The following is a 23,911-nucleotide window of genomic DNA, read 5'->3' on the forward strand; positions in this document are numbered from 1 at the left end:
CTTTGGGCCAGGACCTGAAGTGACATGCCTAATTGAGGAGCTTTTGATTAAAATGAGAGTAGTGCACCAAAATGACCAATTATGGGTTTTCAGGCAGAATGTAGCACAAGGCTGTGCCCCAGTGCCTCAGCTTAGAGAGATCCTCTGAGTAGGCAAAGTGCTGAATGCTTCTATCTCATATGAACCTTTGAGTTGGTTTCAAGGAAAATCCATCAAATTTAGGAAAATCTCTAATTTTAAACAGTTGTACTTAGTTACTTTATGGGCTGATTTTCCTACCTGGGAGAAACTTCTTAGGACAATAGGAATTGTGCCTGTTTTGAGAATGAGTGGTCTGTGGAAAAGGGGTAATTTTCTGTTTTGGTTTGGGTTTTTTTTTCCCCTGTGATTTTTCACAAAATATGCGAACTCTCAGGTGAATTTAGTCACTTGGCTATGCCAAGAACTGCCTAGTGGGTTTTGCAGCTCTTCCAACAAGAGCAGGTGTGTAACCACCACTATGCAAGAGTTACTTTAGTGCAGGTGGAGGGAGATCCTCAGGGCCAATTGCTCATCAGAGCTAAAGACATGGCCCAAAGGGAATTGTGCTGTCTTCTTGTTTTAGTTCTAACGTATTCTGAGCAATCCTGTCTCCTGGAGATTTAGAAGAGCAGGAAACTGAAAGGGAATTACTTGACTTGGGAAATATCCTTCTCATGACTAGGGAAAACCACCTAGTGTTCATTACTTTTCTGTGATGAAGTACTTTTAATTCATGTCAGCCTGGTCTGTTTTTCTGCCTGCTTGTCACGTAGGAAAATAATCTGTTGCCCAATAGGTGAATCACACTTTGTGTACAGTTAACTATTACAAATGTACGTATATTGTCAGAAATATAAATATGCAAATAACATCAAGGATCCAAATAACGTCACTACTGCTGGTTGAACTACCCAAGACTTAGTTATAAATAGTTTTATCTGTCTATTATTTTTTTCCCTGGAGTGTCATATGAAGTATAGGGAAACAGCAAGTCATATCCTCATATCTACTACTACTGTTTGTCTTCCAGCAAACACTGTAGCAAAAAGTAAGGAAGGAAATCTTTTCTTGTCACGATTACATAGCCATGGTCAATGTTTGATTTCAGCATGAAATTTAAGGAGAACTCTGCTCATAGCCATGTTCTAAAAGATTTTGCCAGTTCTGAGTTTGTCTGTAAAATATGTTTTTAAAAATCAAGTTATTTCTCTAAACTATGCTTCCATGGGTATCACTCAAAAGTAGGATACATTTTTTCCCACTTGGCTGGAAAATATGGCCATCTTGATTTGTGTTTGTGTCTCTCTGTAAAGGAGATAATTATTGCAGTTATTATCACTTATATTTAGCACATCTGAAAAGACGGGTACAAATTCAGAAAAAAAAAAAAAGAAATAATTATACAGTTAAATGAATTGTTTCTGTTCTGTGTACTTATGTGGCCTTGGCACAGCAAGTCATTTATACTCCACTACCTTGTGTCCATCTGCTTAAAGGAAATAAGAAAGAAAAAAATAAAGGCAGACAAAACCAATGAAGTAAAACACTTGAAATCTTTTCTGCCCTTGTTGGTTTCGCTGTGTAGACTGTCTAGCAGGTAAAGAACTGATCATGTACAATTTTAAGAAAGCACAGCACCTAGACAACACAGCACCCAGAGGCTGCCTCTGGGCAAGGTTACAATGCCAGCAAGAGGAGGCCAGATACAGGATGACTCTATGTTTGCAATCCAGGGCATATAAATGTGGAAAATGCCTGCTAATGAAGCATGCAGTACCCTGGGGAATGCAGCTCATGCAGAATAGAAGTTGTCAAGAAGGTGGTGCAATATTACCATGGTTCCTGCTTCTTTGCCTTTCCTAACAAGAATCAGATATACACGGAAGTTTTCACTACAATAAAGTTGCGAGAACTAAAAAGTAGTATCAGGTTGCTGCATCTGGCTTAGCTTTAGAAGTGGAAATATAGTAATGGGATAAATGAAAGGGCCACCCACTATAAAGTGTGGGTGACCAGTATAAGGAAAAAGCACCCCCGTTTTAATGCTTATTTATTCCAAAGGCTGTTACAAAGAAATTGCTCTCAGTCTGATGTAGTGCCAAACACAGGGGATTAAACTTTTTAATGACTTTTTGTTGACCAACATCCAAGACATCGAGGAACAAAAGAATGTTCTGTAACTCCACATAAAGAATATTATTTTCAGACAAGAAGAGAGTACTTGAAAACATAAGTTCAGAAGATAGGATAAAAGGTACCAGGGAAGAGGATAAATGCATGTCTCAGCAGCAGAACAGTTTACTTTGAGGGTGGAGAAGAGATTTAGAGCTAATTCCATGTTAAATGTCAGAATTCAATGTAATTGCTTGCTAACGATGACTAGAATAGAACAGTGTCCATTTTGGCTGCGTTCAGAAATTGTATAGGATTATTTTTCTTTCTTTCTTTCCCCTCTCTTTTTTCTTTCATTTCCTCGGATTAGGTGGAGTTTTTTTCCATACAAATCAGATATTTTCTGAAATCCTACTGTTCTGTCCCTTTTGTGTTATGGTCCCTAGCATTAAAGGAAGCCTTGCTTGAAAATGGAAAGGGGCCCATAAGATTGAGAAGAGGGTGTAGTCAGAGTACAGTGTCTGGAATGAAAGATGGTCCCCCAGTGACTATTGCAGACTGAAACTAAGAGCAGTCTCTACTAACTCAGGGGCTGCAGACATAAATGTAGTCTGAAGCCACCCTGTTCTTGCCTCCTGGACTGCATGTGCTCGCTCTCTCTTCTGAGAATTGGGGTCTGGGTTTGTTTGAATTAATAGTGAAGTCATTACACTATGTAAATATGTTAGTCTTCATCTGGTTTTACTCACAAGCTATTCTTGCCTTGCTGTGCTGTTCCTGTTTTCTTGTTTATGCAAAATTAACCAGGAGCATTTTAAAAGAAAAGGGGGTAAAAGGGTGAATAGTGTTGAAACCTTGATTGCTACGTTATTTACCACAGGCTGAATTTGGTAGGCAGTTCCAACTTAATCATATAATAAGAGTACAATGGCATTTTTAATGGAGCTTTTAGGAATCCTTTCCCTTTGTCATCTTTGGCCTTCATTGAGTAAACTGTGATAATTTGCCTTAATAGCCTAGAATTACAATTTTTCATTTTACTCTTACTGAAGAGTCAGCTGAGCAGCAATATGAGTCTAAGCACTTCACAGAGGTTGCCTGTGCCCTCAGGGGGCTGTGACCAGGTGTTTTCCCAGGACAACTGGTTTTCTGCAGGTTCTCCCACTGCATAGGCACTGCTGACTCCTCATCCAAGCAAAACTGCTCCTAGAATGAGTCAGGATGAGAAGCTATACTCTCATACTGTAATCCTTCTTGGTGCTATGAAAAGGAAAGCCCCCAGCTGCATTATTGACTTGTCCTGTTTGTCAGTCTCACTCGTGCAGACCAATTGTAAAAACTGAAGAAATAATAACTTTTTTTGTTTCTTTCTTTTTCCTTAAAACTCATGGACTTCTGTGGCAATGCCTCTGAATCATCTGTTGTACAAGAGATTGGAAAGTGGGAGCTGTTGCAGGTACCTCAGAGCTGGTTTGTTGTTCTGACATTAAAGCTGATGGAATTTTGACATCTGATTTCCATTCTCTGTAGGTGCTTTGGCATTCTCAGCTCCCCCTGCAATGGAGCAGTCACAGCCATCATGTTGCAGAGGGACTCATGTAGAAGAGGAAGAGAGGGAAGGTGTTTGGAATATCAGATGTCAGTGGTGGTTTCTGACGCAAAGAGAAAGAACTGGGGGTTGGGAGAGCCATATGAGTCAGGTGTTCCCACACAGATGACCATCAGGGAAGGAGACAATAATGCTGGCATTCAATGATGATGTTAGATTGTGGTCAGCAGTCTGCTGAGGTGGAGACTGCAGTTCATCCTTTTCAGACATAAGGCATCTGGCTGTCTCTCCATCTGCCACAAACTCATGCTTTCAGGGCTCTCCTTTTAAATATGAGAAGCAGAGAAAGCGCATTTTGAAAAATGGTGTCTTAAATGCTTTGAATTCTGCAATGCAATGTGTATTCTGTAAGGAATAGCAAAGAGTCATTTCCAGGGTGAGGACTGCCGATGCTGCACAAATGTTTATAACCTGAAAACATTCTCTCTCCAGGCAGTGTAGCAGACAAAGAAGAGTTTTTGCACTGACTTCAGTAAGACAGGTTTTCCCCTCATTTTTCTAGAATTTGTGAATGTTTGAAAGCAAAGGCAGTTTACTTGCTTAGTAGGAATACTACAGAAGGTAAAGCTGTCATCTCATTTTTCTTGCTCTGTATACATGCTTGCAGAGATGGCTCCCAGTAAGAGCTCCACCTTGACAGTGTGCCATGATTTGTAGATGTTCAAACCCAGGTGTTAAGCAGTAACTCGCTGCCAGTTTCCAAGAGTGTTATTCTACACCCAACCACATCATCTATTTCCCTCTGTTTTAATGCCTGGTACTTAAGGAGCCATAGGGTCTGCTAGCTGTTTTCATCTGAAAACGAGTGGGGAAAAGGCAGAGATAAAAGGGCAAGAACAGTCTGCTGAAAAGACTGGACATAGAACAAAGTATGTCTTAACAAACCTTCATTCTTTGAGCAGCCTTTGGTGATGCATTCGAAAATGACATAAAATCAAGACTTGGAGGCTTTCTGTCGTATTGATTTAGAGCTACACTGTTGACTTCAAAGATTACCCAACATTGTTTTGATACTCTGTTGTGATGCTGCTGCTGCTGGTTCACCAAACAACATGAATCAGACACATTGAGACAGAGCCTGTAAGATTTGAGGTCAAACTGAATGTTCCCCAAATTTTTGTACCTTCTTTAATCATCTCTTCTGTAAGGTCCCAGTTCTACAGAGCAGGAAGCCACCTTCAAAATCAAGCAGAGTAGGTGGCTCGTGATCTCTCTAAATGTTGAGGAGGAAACACTGCTATGAAATATCATGGTCACAATACCAGGTAGACAGGGAAAAGCTGAGCACCTCTGTATGTACACTGTGCATGGGGCAGGAAACATAGTTTGCTTCCTTTGAGAAAAGAGGATTCAGCAGAGTGATGCCAATATGGACCTATGGGTGATAATTTGTGTTAAAGATGGGATAGAATTGGAAAACTCATAGCTGTGCTCCCTCAGGGACAGCAATGTACATGCTGTATTCTGGAGCAAGTTTGATGCTGTTCTGTGATAAGCAATGTACATCTGTGCATATTTTGGGCATACTGTGCTGCCCCTTAAGTTACTTGTAAATGTAACTCATTTCTGGTTTTACCTGCTTTTACTGAGGTCAGCTTCCACCTCCTTCACAGTCATTATTTTAAAATTTAGAGAAGTATGGTGAGGAATTGAAGGTGAATTAAGTTCAATAAAATTTTAAGGTGGATTATTCTAAATGTGTTAAACATTTGTGTTTATACTTTCATGCCACATGTAAAATGCACTGAATTAAGGCAAGTTAAACTGAGATAATAGTATCCTCCAGGAAATTTTGCTGATCCACTTGCATTCTTTCAGATTACCTTCCTCCATATGTCTTTCTGAAACCAGGGCCAGCTTTAAACAGATACTACCCTCTCCCAGTAGGACACAAAATGTAGGTAGTTCTTAAGAGAAGATGTAGATTAATAAGCTATAGAATAGGTTGGAGTGATCTAGATAGTCTAGACCTAAAATGCTTGTTGAAATTAGTTATATGGGCTGAGAGACCCATAGGGTCACATTGAGTGAGATATCATTCAGGAAAATCTTTGGAGGTTTTTTCCTGTCTGCACTGGGAGAGTCGCTGCTAACACTGACTAGAGCTGTGTGAAATTGGGCAGCACAGCTCCCCTGTTTATTTGGAGGTGTCTGAACTTTCTTTCCACCAGATGCAGCTACACACTCCCCCTGAGCACAGCTCCCTCCAAAAATGCCTAGTGCTTGCAGAACAGGATGTTGTTTTCCATGGCATTATTGTTTGGACAAGGAAAACTTGCGAGAGGACCCCTGTGAGTCTTGCCTCAGTTGGTTCAGAGGGACCTCAGTGAGGTTTGTTTTCTGGTTGTTAAGATCTGAGTTTTCTTTGGCTCTAGCAAATCATGAGAGCTGGACTACTGCAGGTCATAGAAATGTTCTTTCCCTGGTGGTCTAGCAGTGGATTGAGAATTCCTTTGAAAAATGAATATTTATTGTTTAATAATGCAGGCTTCTGGGACCATTATCCACACAGTTTGACGGAATGATCTTTGGAAGCTGCAATATATGTATCCATGATGTAGCACTCTGTGAATCAGACCTCATGTAACAGCAGTGTTGTGTTAAATTGAAGAGTTAAAAATAAATTATCTCTAGAAGAAAGTGCTTGTACTGAATCTAGAGGCTGAATATGGCACTTTTCTCTTTAGGTCTGAGAGAGAAATGGGTCAGAGTCATATTAACAAAAACAAGGTTTGGTGAGAAAAATTGAATCATTAAGCTTGCTACGGCAACTGAAAGAAGTAAAACTGTTTCATTGCAACTACTGTTAAGTTTTTCTTTTAGGAAGGATCTGTGCCACAGCAGTCACTGAGAGTTGAGAGTTTCTGGTTTCTCAGTCTGAGACAGGATCCATGTCTGGAGCTGTCTGAGAGCACAGCATGATTTCCTCTGTGGGATAAATTAACCGTGGCTTTGTGCTTGCACACAGTGAGATCCCTCGCTATCATCTATGCCTCTGCTGAGCTAAGAATAGAAAAAAGCAACATCAGCAGTGCTGTGGGAAAAATACATCACTCCAGATGGCTGCTGATAAATGCTTTTCTTGTTTGGGATTAATAATAAAATAGTAAATAATGGTAATTTCTCTTGCACATCTTAACCTATATGTCTGCTTAGCAGCTAGGAGAAAGTTAGGCTGGAGTCTGTCAAAGGTGGATTTTTCTGGATACACCTGAGAAGCTCTCAGTAAGTAGTTTAGTTGCCTTGCAGGGAAAAAGACAACCCACAAAGAGTTGGGAGTTTGCTTTGTTTGTTGGTTATTAAAAGGCTTTGAATTCCCCTCTTACCCCCTCCATTCTGCTTTATCACATTCATATGGTGCTGGATAAAGAGCTGTTATTTCCATTGTTACTAAGGTTTGTATCCTGTGAGATCATGTTAGGATTTCTCTCAGACTTCTGAGAGAATCTTCACTCTGTCTCCAAAGAGGCGAGTAGGACAAATCCCACATGTGATGTACTCATTTAGCTCTACAGGCCACATGTTGCATACAACTGTCCCACCAATGTTGATCTGTTAAAGGCCAAAACAAATTTGAGACCCAACTCAGAATCAGGCCCAACTGGGGAGCCAAACAATGACTTGCATTCTTTGTAGTTAGTCTTGACAGCAGGCTACTTGGTTAAAGCATATGTTTGCATTTCCTAATTTATTGGCATGCTTTTAATTTGGATTACTAATTCTTCAGAGAAAGAGAAAAGAAAAAGAAAACATGGCACCCCTGTGGCTATTTCATATGTTTGCTCCATGGGGATCAAGTCCTTGCTCTGAAAGATAGTTCTGTCCTGTCCAAAGCAGGATGGGAAGGAGAGACTCTCACCATGACTGAGCCAGTTGGTTGCTTCATTGTGCCTGATGGCTTTGGAATATTAAGCAATATGCCCAAGACTAAAGGCAAATAAGCTCTTTTGTTCATCTCTCAAGTGGAGGTTGGAAACTCTGTCCTCTTGCCTATAGTTCAGGACAGTTTTGATCATGTAGCCAGCATACTGGCTACAGAGAATTCAGCTTCCATCTCCTTCACAGTCATTATTTTAAAATGTACAGAAGAATGATTAATTGAAATGGAGAAAATAACTTTTTTTTTTCTTAAGTAACAAGTGAATAATAAACTGAGTTGCAGTACCAATTCATTTGTGGCAACCAGTCTCACAGACATTGTATGAATATAAAAGGTTGTGTAGATGTGATATAGAAGAGATTTTGACAGCAGATGTCTGTAGTATGTGGTAGCACAGCCTAGTGGCACAGGTATTTGCACAGGATATTAGTAAATAAGGATAATATGCACACAACTGAATAAAAGCTTAAATTAGTTTTCTGACATATGGGTACCAGGGAAGCAAGGCCATTCCTGGGTTAATATATATGTCCATTTCCTTTAGTCCCTTGTCTCACCTTTGCAATATAGCTACTGCCTCAATGTCAAGTGAGAGAGGATGATGAAGGACTGACCTGGTAGCTCTGGAGAGCTCTCACTTCCTGGCTATACCACTGGTTGTAGCTTTTCTCCTCTTCCACTCAGTCTCCACTATAATCAGGAAATGATTGTATGGACCAAATCTGGCAGGGTATGCAGAACAATACATGCAGTGGTACTGTCATTTCTGTGGTACATGAAATTCATCTGTCTCACTGAATGCTGCTTGGCATCCGCAGTGAAAGGCTAATGGACAATCTCCATGCTGTTTCTTCTGCTGGGAGGGATAGTAGCCATGATTTTCTGCCAGGACTGACTCTGCACTTGGATTTTATGATGTGTTTTTTAAAAAAAGTTAATTGCTTTTGGGGGAATCACTACTGATATCTTTTCCATCAAAACACCTATTTGGGCACAGCTCCTGTCAGCATTGAAGGCAGGTCTGAAGCCAGCAGTGTCTCAACTGCTTGTGCTGGATAAGTGATGACACAGTCTAGGTAAAAATGCCAGTGACTCTTCCTGCCTTTCACTGACTTGTAATTACCTAGTACGGTGTGGGGTACTTCAGCATAAAAACAAATGAAACATCCTAATACGAGCAGATGAGAGCCTGGTGATTAAGACACTGGCTGGGAATATGCTCTTCAAATATTTGCTGGAGGCCATGCTGAAATTCGAGACCTTATCTCCCAAAGCTCAATAAAGTATGTTTGCCATCAGTCTTCTCACCCTTCAGCACATTACAGTGTCTGTCTTACTCTTCCCCCTGGAGTGCTTCTCCATTACGTTTTATAGTGCCAGACAGAGAGACTCAAATTGTTTGACTTCTTAGCACAACAGTCTCACCACTTAATATTGCTACAGCTTGCAGTGAAACTCTGTGGTACCTATAAAATATATGTGATAGCAAATGATTCCAGTAAAAATATCAAGAAAGTGTCATTGCACTGAGAAAAGGGGCTAAGAGCTCCTCTGTCAGAAGGAGAAAGACAAAGGTAAGCATAAACCTCACTGCTGCATGATTCTCAGATCGTGGGAATGACATTACCCACTTAACCATAAAATGTAGACAATCAGTTCCTTACACAGCCTTCCTGGGAAGTTAATATAAAAAGGAAGATCTTAGTGCTTGGAAGGACTTGTTCAACTATAAAAATCCCCAACTTTTGTCCTCTATCCTCTGCATAAATTTCCTTGAGTATTTCTATCATGCATTCATGAAATTTTGAATATAAATTCAGAAGGGAAGGAATATTCTCTCTCCCCAAGAGAAAAGTTTAACATCTCAGTATTGTTGTGACCTGACTGGTAAGGGTTAGTCTTGGTGGACTGATGCAGGTGACATTTTGGCGCAGCACAAGCAACACCCATTTCAACATCTAGCCTGAATCCTCCAACATTGAAAAAATCCCTTTGCTGTACAGTTTTGGACAAGTAATCAACAGTGTCTTTTATACAGGGATACAAAGCTAATTGGAATGGCTTAGGAAAAACAATGCTCTTAATCAGACAACACATTCTGAAAATGTGACTCATTATCACAGAGGACATCTAGTTCATGTCATGCTACGGGTGACTTGATTGCCTGCAAGCGGGATAAAAAAATAAGATTGTTTAAATGCAACTTCAGAGAGTGCTACGTATTTTATCCCAGTTTCATCTGGTTTCCCATGCTATCAAAGCTGTGTTTAGTGGATGGAGATTTACAACCAGAAAATGATATGTGTAGCTGAAGAATGTGAAGGGATGATGTGCCTTATAGAATTAGTTATCATTGCTGGGGAAGTAGAACTGGTTTACAGCTTGCTTCTTCCCTCTCCATCTGGGACTGATCTGTGTCTTTGTGTTGTATATAGGAAATGTTCTCTTCAATTCTCTGAACGTAAAGACTCTGTTCCAGGCACTGTGGTGCAGGAGATTTTGGAAACCTTGACTTTTACATAGATAATAGTTAACATGCACGTTTTTACAAGTATGTTTTCTTTACCCTGTATTTTAAAGAAGTATACCTAGATTGACTCAACTGACAATAAAGGAATAATTATGGATGCATTTCCCTCCTGCTAGCCAAGGCTAAGTACACAATATGTTATTTTATTTTTCTGTTTCTATAATGAATGCTACACAGCAATAGGAATTACTCTGCTGAGAGCAGGAGTTATTTCTATTCTAATGAATGTCTAGTGACTAGGAAACAGATACAAGGCTATAGAGGTATTTTTGTTTCAAGGTCCTGTGATTGATAGCCAGGCTATAAATCGATAGTGATTTTGGCAGATCAAAATAGTTGGTGGCAGCAGGCATTTGCAAGAGGGTTTCTTGTATGGCTGGCTGGTAGCTGGTCTTTTGAGTGGACCTATTAGTTATTATCTAAGCTACATGTAACAGACATTTTTTGATGTGCTGCAGTCATTTGCCTTAGGTAGGTCAGTTTTGGCTTATTGCAATTCAGAAGTATCATTTTTATTTAGGAATGGGCTCTAGATTGGGAAGAAAGGCTGGGTTCTGTTGATTTTCCTAGCAATTTTTGAAGTTGTCTTTTGTTACTTTCACCATTCTCAAGGACAGAGCGTAGAACTGACAATTAGATGCATATCTTAAAATATCTTTTTCATGTCACTCAGCTTAAAAGCCAAAAGTAAAACAATCACTAGATATGGTATGTGAGAGCATTCATTAGCACCATTCAGGATCAGGGAAGTCTTTTTTTTAAGAAGCAATTTGAGGAACCAAAATAAAACTGCAAGTAGGCTTCTTGCTGACAAGTTGCAGGTGTATGCCACATGCCCATATTGGAAAAAAGATGCGGTTGTGAAGGTCTTGATGACAGACAAGGGTCTAAAATGCCTTCATCTCCAGATTTCAGCCAGTCCATCTGTTTTTTATTTGCATTTCCTCCAGCTAGCAGAGTTAGTATTTTCCAAACTCAGTCTAACCATGCACAAATCTATATAAAATCGCTTTATTTTTGCATTGTAAGATCCATAAGTTAGTAAGGTACAATTTACCTAAGGAAAATCTTACTTTTATGGTAACTATATAATAAATTTTAGGTCAGTTTTATTTATTAGTTTTGGAAAAATGAGGGACAGGAGTGATGAGATTGAGGAAAGAACACTTTAGCTCCACTTAGAATAAGTAGAATCTGCTTATGCCTTAAGAGTACCAAAAAGGTATTACTATTTGTCTTTTATTGGTACTTCTAGCTTAAAAGATCTGGCCTTCTTTGATTTCATATTCTTGAGGAAATGTCCATTCTTAAGGCTAAAAGACTTCCACATAGTTCAGATTACTCCAAACAGCTGCACCCTGGAAAAATTCTCAAAGGCACATATTCAGAGGACAGAAGTAATGAGGCAACAGCACTTGGGAAATACCCAGCCAGCACTTTTGGTACTGTAAAGTAAATTTTGACAAACAACTAATGAAGTCACATGAGAAATGGCATAGTTTCCCCTCCCACTACTGACATGAGACAAATTAGGTTTTCTTTGAAGACCTCTTGTTTCTTATGTGATTCTCAACAGAATCACATGAAAATAGGTAAACAAGAGTTTCTTCACCTAAAGAAACAACTTTCAAAATGTATTCTTAAAGACCTTGAAGTTTTTCTTTTCTGAGAGAAATATATGTTTTGATTTCAAAAATTATTACAGAAAAGTAATCATGCTACACTGGAAATTAGTCAGTTGAGCTTTTTTTAGAGGGGGGTGAACAATTAATTGAAAAATAATTTTGAAAAACAATAGTTTTATTTACTTGAAATACTGGAGAAAATTAGTTGAGGAAATGTAAACGTAATTTTTCAGGAAGTGCACAAAATTTATTGTCATTTTTTTATTTAAACAAATGCTTCAAGAATAATTTTGAGGAATGGGAAAAAAATCTGTAATTAATTTTACAGGCAGTAAAATTAGATTGAAACAGATAGCATAGTTGTAGCTGTGTGGGAGTCAGCAGAAAGCATCCTGGAATGTGGCAGTGTGTATCATTGTGTCTCTTTCATGAATCTTCTCTTTTCCTTTTTTAGGATCAAAGTTTTCGTTATCTTTATGGGAGAATGCAGTGCTTTTGCTTTTGCTTTTTCCTTTTTAAAGTCTGTTTTCCTATGAGGTAATGCTGGTTTTGATGAATAGAGAAGAATTGTATACCCATGTATCTGCTTGTAGGGAATTAAACATGCAAGATATTTTGTGCTCTGTAATACATTCCATGGTGCATACCATAGGGTGTTGTTTAGCAGGTGGCAAGTATAAGGAGTATACTGAGACTAGAAGGGAATGAAAGGTTATCAAAGTGAAATGCTGGCCAGTGACATTTGGTCACTTCCAAGGAGTCCCACTGGTGTGGGCCTGGGATGAGTGGTGCAGTTACAGACATTTGAATAAGTGTGATGCAGATACTCATGGTGACAACACTGAGCTTACTGATAATAAAAACCGGTGTGTTTGACATCTGCCAAAGGAAGAATACCTCCTCAGAGTTTAAAATTAAACGCTACCTTTTGGAGGATGTGTTTCAGTACTGTTACTGGCTTTCATGGCTGTATTGATTGTTCATTGTGGAGTTTTAAGCTCTTGCCTATGAATCATATCCCTGAATCCACAAAAATATGAATTCTCTTGTGCCCATATACATTTGAAGTAAGGAAAGATGAAACCATGAGCAAGCTTCTCTTATTCTTTATGGAATGACCAGCAGTTGTGTGGGCTTAAAGATTGCTGTGTGGCTGCAGTGGAGCACCCCTAGTTGCATCTCCTAGCCCCATGAATTGTTACCTCAGCTACTGTTTTATTTTGGAGGTTTCAGCGGCAGTTTGTTTTCTTGGTTTTTGTTTGTTTGCTTGTTTTGTTTTTTCTTTTTCTAACAGGCTGCATCCATTCCTTGTGCAAAGGCGTGCCTCACTGTAGACCTTTCTGTTCCCCTCCAGGCCTATCCCTGCAGTAACGACAAGGAGTGTGAGGTGGGGCGGTACTGCCACAGCCCTCACCAAGCCACGTCCGCGTGCATGGTGTGCCGCAGGAAGAAGAAGCGCTGCCACCGGGACGGGATGTGCTGCCCCGGGAACCGCTGCAACAACGGTACGGCTGCCAGCCCTGGGCTTTCCTGCACAAAATCAGCCTTCTTGACACCATCTGTTGCTATGAGTGCTCCCAGCAACAGTATCTTTTCCTGGGTGGTAGATTTTCTTTTTCTAAGCCAAGAAAACTTAATTGTCTGCTTTGTTCCACTCTGCTTAATTTTCTTTAATAGTACAGGGCTCAGGTACTACCAGTCTTTTCTTATATTTTGTGATGGAGAAACACAAAATGCTGCCTAAAATCACAGCTCTACATTCAGTGTGCTTTGATTCCCTGGAAGACTGCACAGAAGTCATATTGTAAGGAAGCAAAGGAGACTTAATGAATCCTGAATCTACTCTCCCTCGGGAGAGTTATAACCATACTGATTGCATTTCCATGGAGACTGGAGAGGGATGTCTGTAAGAAGCTCTCCAGGGGCTCCGACCATCAAGCCAGAGTGACAGAGAGACTGTCGGACAGTGAGCGAAGCAGATCTGTGGTGAGCCTAAGTGCCAGGAACCAGAGATGAACATGTGATTAGAGCTGAGCTTCACTGAGGCCAAAGCCCGGTGCTTTCATCATCCTGACCTGGTCGGGGCATGTCTCTCAGCTGCTTTTCCTCTCATTCAAATCTTTGAGTGGCTGTCTTTTCCTTGCAGGTATTTGCATACCAGTGACTGAAAGCATCCTTACTCCTCACATCCCTGCTCTAGAAGGGCCACGCAACAAGAAGAACGGTCATTATGCGAGCAAGGATTTGGGATGGCACAACCTGGGGAGGTCCCGATCCAAGCTGTCACACATAAAGGGTAAGATCACATTTGGACTGGACTGCTCTGTTCTTCAGGTCATGAATCATGTTATTGGTGTTAAGATACAGCAGTGGAAACCAGAGATAGGCAGTAATTTCACAGGGAGTGAATGTCTATTGTGAGAGATCACAGCATGACTCAGAAAGTGATGTAATGTCAACCGACAGTTCTGTGATTGAAACAGCATCTGCTTTCTTCTCTGTATCAGATGTGGACTGACAATCATGTTATCAGTTGTGCAAGACTGCAGACATCCTCCTCTTGTAGCAGCCATGTAATTGAACACTTGTAATTCTGCTTACAATCCTGCAGCTGAATTTCTCCTTACTGAGTCATATGGCAGGTCTCATGAATTACACCCTTGAATCTTGCTAATTAATATTTTCTTTTGTGTTTGCATCCTTCCAATAGCCACAGGTGGAAATATCACCTCTCCTTTTTCTCAGTTCCATTTGCATAAGTCTGCACTGAATCTGTAGTTTCACATTTTTCCATGAGGTAAAGTAATTTGGTTTCTCTTTTTAGGACACGAAGGCGATCCCTGCCTACGGTCATCAGACTGCATTGAGGGACACTGCTGTGCTCGCCACTTCTGGACCAAAATTTGCAAGCCTGTGTTGCATCAGGGGGAGGTGTGCACCAAACAGCGCAAGAAAGGCTCCCATGGACTGGAGATTTTCCAACGATGTGACTGTGCCAAGGGTTTGTCTTGTAAAGTATGGAAAGATGCGACCTCCTCTTCTAAATCAAGACTTCATGTGTGCCAGAAGATCTGAATGAGGATTGGGAAGATAGTATTGAGTGACTGTGGCTTTATGTGTTTATGCATTATGGCATGGTGGAAAAAGGGGACTGCAAATGAAAGTGGAGTGGCTAAATTAACAGTTAGAGTATAAGTCACACCAAATGCATTTCTTTTTGAGCTGGTGGCAAACACAAGTGTAGCTGGAGTTCACCTACCACGTGGTTCTCCTGTAAATAATTCTCCAGTTTGTGGGAAATGCTACTATGCAAACAAGTAGAGTGGTAATGAATGTCACTTACCTCACTGTGTTGTCCCACGATGTTTCAGGGGTTCAGTGGGTCTACAGTGGGTCTACAGTGTGGTAAGGATTTTCTACAGAAATTGTATACCTTGTACACCTATAGGAAGCAGTGCATGCCAGGGAGACTCATCTGTCAACACATTATTGGCCACATTGCAGGTGTGAGAAATGGAAATAAAGTTACTGTGAATGTCCACATGCCCTCGTTATTCAGGGCTGACATTCAGCAAGGAAGCACTCCTGCAGGACAAGAGTGCTATGTTTTCCAGGCCCTTATGAAGAAGGTGAAAACTGGCCATCTCAAAATTTCAAGAGAGCAGCAGTTTACCTAAGAGGAGGCATTTAAACAGGGTTTTGTTTCCTATACATGGGTAAATTGAAATGCTTTATGTAGTTCAATGTCATAGTAAGGCACTTAATTACTTGTATTTTTCTCAGTTTACTGCTAATATGCGTTGGGTTGAACAGATGAAGCAAATATGTGTGCATGCTGAATCCAGAATTATATACAGGCAGTTCCTCATTAGTCCTAAATATACTTTCCTTGCCTAAGCATTCTTGCATTATAGACATTTCCAAAAGAAATAGCAGTGTTGAAGTGCTTAACATGAAGATCTTTGAAGTTTTTTCTCTGTTGCTGTTATAATATAACATGTTCAACTAACATTTGTGGAGATGTTTTGAGCATAGTGCTACAAACTCAATTTTTGCATCTTATGGCACTCTGCAGCAGTATAATGGATTTGTTCTCGAGACAACAGAGGAAAAGGAGTTGGGTCCTGTGAGCATCTCCTCTCCTGCAGAAGAGGATGTAAGAAGATGGCATGACCACAAATGACTTGTTAAACATTATGTGATGTCACAGCATACCAGCCTCCAGCATGTATTCAGCCTGAAACTGATGTGCTCTCACTCTGGAGTGTTCTGCCAGGAATGACAGAAATATGTAGACTGTGGAAACAGCTGCCAACCCTACGTTGTTTGTGTACTGGTTAAAAAAGAACAGCCTCTCTCCTGTGACTTGTCTCCCAGGTCTTTTCAAACTTTTAAAATTTTACTTATTTTCAAATATTACTTCGTATAAACTTTGGTAAAGAGACTGATATTACTTTAAAGAAGTCTGATTCTATAATTGACCTACTGTTAAGTTGTAATTACCCATTTTTAATTACCCATTTTCATGTTCTATGATACAAAGATAAAAAGATACTTTTCTGTTTATTCAGTTCTGCACTACATGGGTAGGCCAGTATGTAGTTTAACTTTGAAGATCACATTACCATTATCTGACACATTTTTCCACCAGTGGGATGCCTTAAAGCTTTAGCTTAGCTACACCACTTGACTCAGCCTTCCTAATTAGGACACAGACCTCAGCTTCACTGCCCTTATCTTTCATAAGAGTCTAAAGCACAAGAGTATTTCACACTCCTCCATCCCTACTGGAAACAGCTCTTCTTACTCCAGCATTTTCCAACATCACTGAAACAGGAATAAGGCTCAGAAATTGCAAAATACTAAAAAAGTCCAGGAACCAATTTTACAAGTTTTATTTACACTGACACAGCACATACTCAGAAGAGGAACTCAAGCACTCTCATTGCTCAAGTGCTCACTACACATAAGAGAAAATGAGCAGGGGAGTTGCAGAAATGGGGTCCCAGCATTTTTAGCTCTTCTTATTGGCCTACCCCCCCATTTTGCTCTTGCAAAACACAGTTATTTGGGATAATTTATTTACAGGAAATGTTTAATGAGATGTATTTTCTTATAGAGATATTTCTTACACAAAGCTTTTTAGCAAATATATTTGCAGCCTGTTGAATTTAATGTAGAAAAATGTATAATAAGATTAAATATATTAAATTTCTTTTCACATTACTCCCCAAGTATCTTACCCATATTTTTTTCCTCACCTGCTGCTTAAGAAGAATAGTTCTTTACAGAAAGACATGCAAATCATTTGAAAAAAACCAATCGTGTCTCTTAGCTATGCAAGTAAAAACATCTGATTGTACTTGTGTCTGTATGTAGGCTGAGTTCTGGTAAAGAACATGAAGGTCATCTTGAAATCCCCATACATCATTTCCACAAAACTGGTTTAAGTGACAGCTACCTGTATGCTTCTCTTGGGTTGGTTTAACCCTAAACACTCAAGAATGCATCTTGAAAATAATGCACCTGGTTGTGTCATGTAAAATCAAGCAGGTTAAGTGGGAAAGGTATCCAGACACATTTCCTGGATAGCGATACATACCAGAGGGACTCATGCTGGATAAAGGTGGTATTCAAATTACACAGCATTTGTTAGAGGCTACAGCATGCAAATGCACTCCTGCAAAATCTATAACTTGCAATTCTGAAATAGCAACTCACAGCATTCAGCTCTAATAACATGAAACAATCCATGTGACACAACTGCGAATACTGTTAATAAAACCAGCCAAGTTTTGATCCCAGGAAAACTCCTGCAGAGCACAATAAATATTGCAAAATAATGCCTGTGCTTATTGAGCAATGGTCTTGATATCCCTGTTACATGTTTCTGGTAACCCTTTTCTGCAACAGATGTACATTTGGGGATGGAATGGTCTCCAAATCACACAAGTGATCGTATAAAATGAAAAAGTTTACCTACTGTCATTTGCAGTATTTGGTTGGTAGGCCTTTGAAAATTCCAACACTTTTGACATCAACTTAATGAAGTTGAGAGCATTTTCAGAGCCCAGTGACTTCGGGAAAGACTGCCAAAGCCTTCAGAGTTTTAATCTGGGAACAAAAACAATAGGCACAGGCAGTTCCTTGCACACCACAAATGCTGCGCCACACAGCTGAATAGAGTAGTGTGCAAGCAGTTTCTAAAGACTGAACTTTGGTTGTTTAGAAGACAGTCAGTCAATGTTTTGTGGAAATATACATCAGTTTGAGAATAAAAGAACAGCTACATTTTGGGATAATTGCTCTCACTCACTGTGTCACTCATCACAGGAATTAAGAATGAGTTTGGTTTAGTAACGTTTCAGAAATCTGCTGTCATGACACAAGTACACAAGATGTTATTGCTGAACAATTCAAATAATTTTCCTATTAGCCTAGAATAGCCTCAGCAATGCAACATCTCTTTGGAAATGCTTACCAACTTTCCTAAAAATAATGGATTTCTACTTTGTAACTACATATATTTGATTTACAGTATAAATATGGGTGTGTATCTATTACTGTACTATTTGCTTTGTCTCATTTTGTTTGCAACCTATATTATTTATGATTTTAAACATTTTTTAATGGAAACAATTAAAATGATTTATCTGCTTCTATAACAACACTTTCAACTGCTTACATCCAGCATCTGCCACCTAAACCAGAATTCACTGAAATTTAAGCCATCTTCTTCATATTCTGACTTTCCAGCTCATTGTCTCAGCAACAGCAAAAAAAGCCCTCACCAAACACCCTAAAAGATCTTGGGCAGAGGCTGAGAAGAGACATTCCTAAACTATTGCTTCCCTTTCTGCTTTTACTTTGGAGCTCTGCATCATCACCTCCACTAGCAAAAGTAAGTGCTATCAAAGAAAATTTGTATTTTTCATCCTTTCCAGTTTGCTTTCGTTCTAGGAAAGAGGAGATCCTGAAGCTCAAAACCAGCAGAAACTCATAACAGAGACTCTAAGCTCAGGATTTTAAGAGTTTTGAGACCTATCCTCTAACTTTCAAAAATTTAATTGTTAGAGATTATGTAATATCAAGACCGCGTTTATAAAAAATAAAGAAACCTTGTTCTTTGGGTTGTCAGTCACATGTTCTGAAAATAACTGCCCACAGTGGTGGAGTAAAAAGAAACACTTCCTCCTCACCCAGGCAACCTTACCTGTAGTCCCTGACAAAGGGAGAGCGGTTGTTTTGGATTTCTTTTGCTCTGGGCACAGTGTACACAAAGGAATCATTAATTTTGTTTTATAATAAAATTATGGTTTCTTACCTTGTTTACCGGTCTGAGGTATGATATCTTACTTTTGCTGCATGAGACAGGAGTGAAGAAACAGAGTCAGTTTCAAGTTCTGTGCTCCCTCATTTAAATCCCAATGTTTCACTGAGATGAACAAAGACTTTCAGCTCAAGTGCCTTGTCAGCTAATACAGTTTTTCACATGCTCACCACTACCAAAGAAGGCTTACAGTACAACACACATCCTGTATCCATTCTTGCCATTTGTTCAACTTTGCCTGGCTGCTCTGAGTTACTGAGAAGCCCCAGATGTCTGCTGCATCCCCCTCTCACTGCTCTGCCAGCTTTGCACAGCCCTGCTTGTGGCAGAAATGTGGAGGTGAGGGGAAAGCACCGAAAAAGCTGGAGGTGTCAAGGGTGGGAGCCAGCCCAAAGCTTGAAACGGTGGGGACAGGGGGCAAGCTACCTCAAAAAGGGGTTAGATGCTATTGCAAACACTGTGAACATTAATGGTATCCCACACAATAATTAAGAGCAAGGCAAAGGCAAGTGCCCTCTCCTTGTTCCTGAGCCACAACCCCACAGTACTGACCCGAAGGGGGGAAGCATGTTTTAGTGACTCAGGTCCTTCAAAAGCTGAAGTGTTGAGCCTATTTCCCCTGGGAGTAGTGTGCCTCTCACCTTGGTCCTCTGTATGTCCAAATCGCAGTAATTCCAGAGGCTTTGGTTTCAGGCACATTGTTTGGATAACATTGCTATAGCTCAGAGCCTGCCCCTGCAGAGGGATCCCACTGAAAGTCTTTGCAGAAGGAAGGAAGAGGCAAAAGCAGGAGACAACTGCTCTTTACAGAGCTCCAGCTGGTCCTGGAGCTGTTATTTTGGCCACCACTGATGGGACTGACCCAGATGGATGTATAGCATTGGATAGAGCTCGTTGTAAATTTGTTTGTTCTGGCAGCTCCTTGAGTTTTTTTTGGAATTGCTTATTGTTATAGCATGAGTGTCAATTACTTATTTACAGATGTCTGGTACCAATAAACTCTGCTTTTTGCAGTACCAGCTTGCAGCTTGATTTAGAAGTGGTTTGCTGCCTGCCAGCTTCCTGAAGCGGAGGAAATAATCTTTTAGAGGAAACTAAGATTTGAATAAGCACAGGGGTGGGTTTTGTTAAATTTTTTTTCTTTCCTTGTTAGGAAAAAAAATTAGAAATAAAGAATAAAACACCATTAACACACAAAGATTTCTTGACACAAGTAGTAGTTTTAGAGTCTTTGGCAAAGCTTGTACTGTAATTCTCCACTGCTGTTATCAAAGTTGGCTGAAGAGTAGTTAACAAATCAGAAATGTATACCAGTGTGGTTGCTATGGGATGGTTGTTCCAGTTTTCTATTCCTCATAAGCTAGTTATTTCTGAGAATACCTTATTCAGCAATATTCACTCAAACTTAGAAACTTTTTTTTTAAATCAAGTATTAAACATTCAATTATTCAGTACAATTTTAATTGCTGGGCTCACAAGTATTGTTTTCTTCCTTAGTGAAGGTAATTTTTAATGGAGCCATCAAAGTATATAGATACATTCAAAGTACTGAATGACACAGTGATTTCTGGAAGAAATTTGCCAGGAATTTTGGAATGCAGCACTCTAATGAATCCAATGACCACCCAAACCTTTAGAAAAATCCACCTCAAAGTTATTTGGGCAATGTCTTTTTCTCAATATCTGAGCAGTTTCGGATATTGCAACAATGCTTAAGGGAAAATCTTAATGTATGTGCTCTCAAAGGACAGTTAACTCTTCTGTTTCAAGAAACATTTAATTTTTCTGTGAAGTTCAGAGGAGGGTGATAACTGTGCTTGCCAGTGCAGCACACAGATAGCTGGTAATACTGTACATTTTGAGACTTTTTGGATTAAGTTATAAAGACGTTTTAATTACTTGAAAGCCAGTGCTCTTTATCCTGGACCTTCCTTCCAACCTGTGTGGAGATCAATGGTTATGGAGGGAGCATTCTGCAGGTCATAGATGAATTTCATTAGATGAATAGGAATAGAAATTTCATTAGAAATTCATCAGGATGGCTGTAAATAACTCTGGACCAAGAGGCCTTCCCTCTGCTTCTGCAGCTTCCAGCGAGAGCTCAAAATGTATCAAAACCTATTCATTCATGAGATTAATTTTGATTTCTCTGCATCTCTGGATTTTGCCTTTTGACAGAGTCAGATGTGAAAATGGCAAAATACAATTCTCATACTTTCTCCAGCATCTAAAGTCTCACAAAATGACAGCATTTAGAATCTCACAATAATAAGTGCCATTGCAGAACTTGTTTCCATGAGATTTGCAGCTCAAAACATTGATCCAAAATGTTCAGAAGCTTTGAAGTAAAATACAGAATTCCTTATGTTTATTCAATTACCAAGTCTGAAATATGTGGAGGTTCTTATGTTAAAAGCTCTTGTAGAAATGTATCCTTCTGAGACTGCAATTGAATACCATATTGTGCAATGCACACCATATTGTGCAATGCACAAAGTACATACTCAGAAAGCAGAAAAGATCAAATTAAGGAATTTTCTTTCCACATCTGATACTGAAAACTAAAAGTCACCTATGACAGAGTGTGAATATTCAGCACTCGTATTGTACAGGAACTGTGTTGATGATTCAAACCAAAAATACAGAATTGTGTTAGCACAACTCACTTGAATGCTGGAGTGACACCAAGACTGCAATATTATATTCAATATAATAAATAAATAAATAAATAAATATAAAAAGATATATGCAATAACTAATTTCATGCCCTCCTCACTAATTTTTAATTAATTGTTAACTAATCATTGCACTGCTGTATACCTGTCAGCATTTACAGCAACAGGACTTCACCCATAAGAAAATTACTTGTTGAAAATATTTGGTTGTAAAAAGGTAATTCCCATAATGGCACCATAAACCTGTCCATGCAATCTCTGCGTTGACAGTCATTACTATAATTAGTAACAATCAATTAGGCAATCAGGAAGACACTCATATGAAGGAATGTTGCTTTGCATGCATTCATTTTAACAAAAGCTGAAATCACTTACCTATAACAAGAGTCAACTTCCCTGGTGTTGCCTTTCCCATCTGGACAAAGAGATTCATTTTTATATGACCAAACATATTTAATGAGCTTCTCAGCTGTGTTATCAGAGCAATTGTCCTAAAAACAACACAGGAAATTAGTTTTCATTTATGAGCTCAAATCTAGTTCTATTTTCGATTATATGTTCACATATTTGCATTTTTCTAAAAAGATAAACTGTCCTAATTTTCAGACTGTTTCAGGTTTACTCCACCTCTAACCCAGTTTCAGAATTTAAATCAAAGTAATTTCATGGAATGTAGAAGTAAACAAAATTGAATGTTCATTTCTAGTTTCTACTGAGCACTAAAAAAATCTAGTAGACAAATTGTCAGGGAAATGTGAGATTAAGCCTTCAACAGCTTGAAATAAATGCTAGAATTCCTGTTTATTTCAGTACGTTCTGAGTGTTTCATTAAATACATCTCTGTTACACAAATACTTTGAGTATATAGAGACTGACCTGGTTACGATCCCCTCACTTCAGTGATCAGGAGTAACAACATTACAGGAACAGAAAATATCTGCAGGAGAAGATTCATGGAGGGGAATAAGGAGATTTGGTTTAAGGTTGAGGGTTTATTGACTTTTTAGAAAGAAAATTACTGTGAAGATGATTATGAAGTGCTATAAAGTCATGAGAGATTGAAAGAAGGTAACCTGATGCAATAATTAAAAATTCTTCATGTTAGAAAGAAGCAGTAAGTCATCATAATGCTCATGTGCATAATGAGATACTTTATTTTACCTTCTTAGCCCATTCAAACAGTGAAGAATACTGTCCTAAAGCACAGCTCACACGTGATACCAAATAATATTTCCCCTGAAGTCATTTCTCTTTGAAGTCACTAAGCTAGAAGGTGGCTGGTTTCATGTTTAAATACATCTGTTTTATCCCTATTTGGTTTAAATTGGATTTTTTTCTGTCTGGATGAAGAAGACACATCTAGCCACTCACATTTCCATTCATCTAGGGGAATTGGTGAGACATGTGCATGTTTGAACATGCACTGAAACTGCTAAAGTGATACAGCTCAAATCAGCTTCATTGACACTTGAATTAGTAACAGTGGAGACACTCAAATACTGTAGTTTAAAGCTCGTCAGAACTAGAACTTGTGGAAAAATCTATGGAAATTTTTGTCTTTACTCTTTTACTGCTTCTATTTGAGGCTAGAAAGTGGCGTTTTTATCAGTCATTTTTATTTTTGGATAGCTCCAGATAAAAATTCCTTTTGAGTACTCCTTCCAGCTCTGGGGCCTCAACATAAGACACACATGGACCTGCTGGAGTGAGTCCAGTGGAGGCCATGGAGATGCTCAGAGGGCTGGAGTACCTCTGCTCTGCAGACAGGTTGAGAGAGCTGGAATTGTTTAGCCTGGAAAAGAGAAAGTTCTGGGGAGACCTTACAGCACCTTCCAGTGCCTAAAGGGGACCTACAGGAAAGCTGGAGAGGGACTTCTTACATGGGCAAGTAGTGACAGGATAAGGGAGAATGGCTTTAAACTGACAGAGGGCAGGTTCAGTTTAGATGCTAGGAAGAAATCCCTTCTTATGAGGCTGGTGGAGCACAGGGATGGGTTGCCCAGGGAAGCTGTGCATGCCCCATCCCTGGAGGTGCTCAATACCAAGTTGGATGGGGCTCTGAGCAACCAGAATTCATGGAAGTGTCTTTGCCTGTGGCATGGGAGTTGGAACTAGATGATCTTTAAAGT

At 39.5% G+C, this 23,911-nt stretch overlaps 1 protein-coding gene across 1 annotated transcript in view; it reads left to right on the plus strand.

Annotated features, from left to right (window-relative positions):
* Positions 1–17,003, plus strand: part of DKK2 (dickkopf WNT signaling pathway inhibitor 2) — a 38,504-nt gene extending 21,501 nt beyond the window's left edge. Inside the window, exons 2-4 of the mRNA XM_059470451.1 lie at positions 13,132–13,282; positions 13,924–14,073; positions 14,602–17,003. Of these exons, the coding sequence (XP_059326434.1) occupies positions 13,132–13,282; positions 13,924–14,073; positions 14,602–14,852 (552 nt within the window). The 3' untranslated portion in view covers positions 14,853–17,003. The remainder of the gene's footprint in view (positions 1–13,131; positions 13,283–13,923; positions 14,074–14,601) is intronic.
* The last annotated feature ends 6,908 nt before the right edge of the window (positions 17,004–23,911 follow it).

This window comes from Ammospiza nelsoni, chromosome 4, assembly GCF_027579445.1.
Source record: "Ammospiza nelsoni isolate bAmmNel1 chromosome 4, bAmmNel1.pri, whole genome shotgun sequence".
Lineage (NCBI taxonomy): Eukaryota > Metazoa > Chordata > Aves > Passeriformes > Passerellidae > Ammospiza > Ammospiza nelsoni.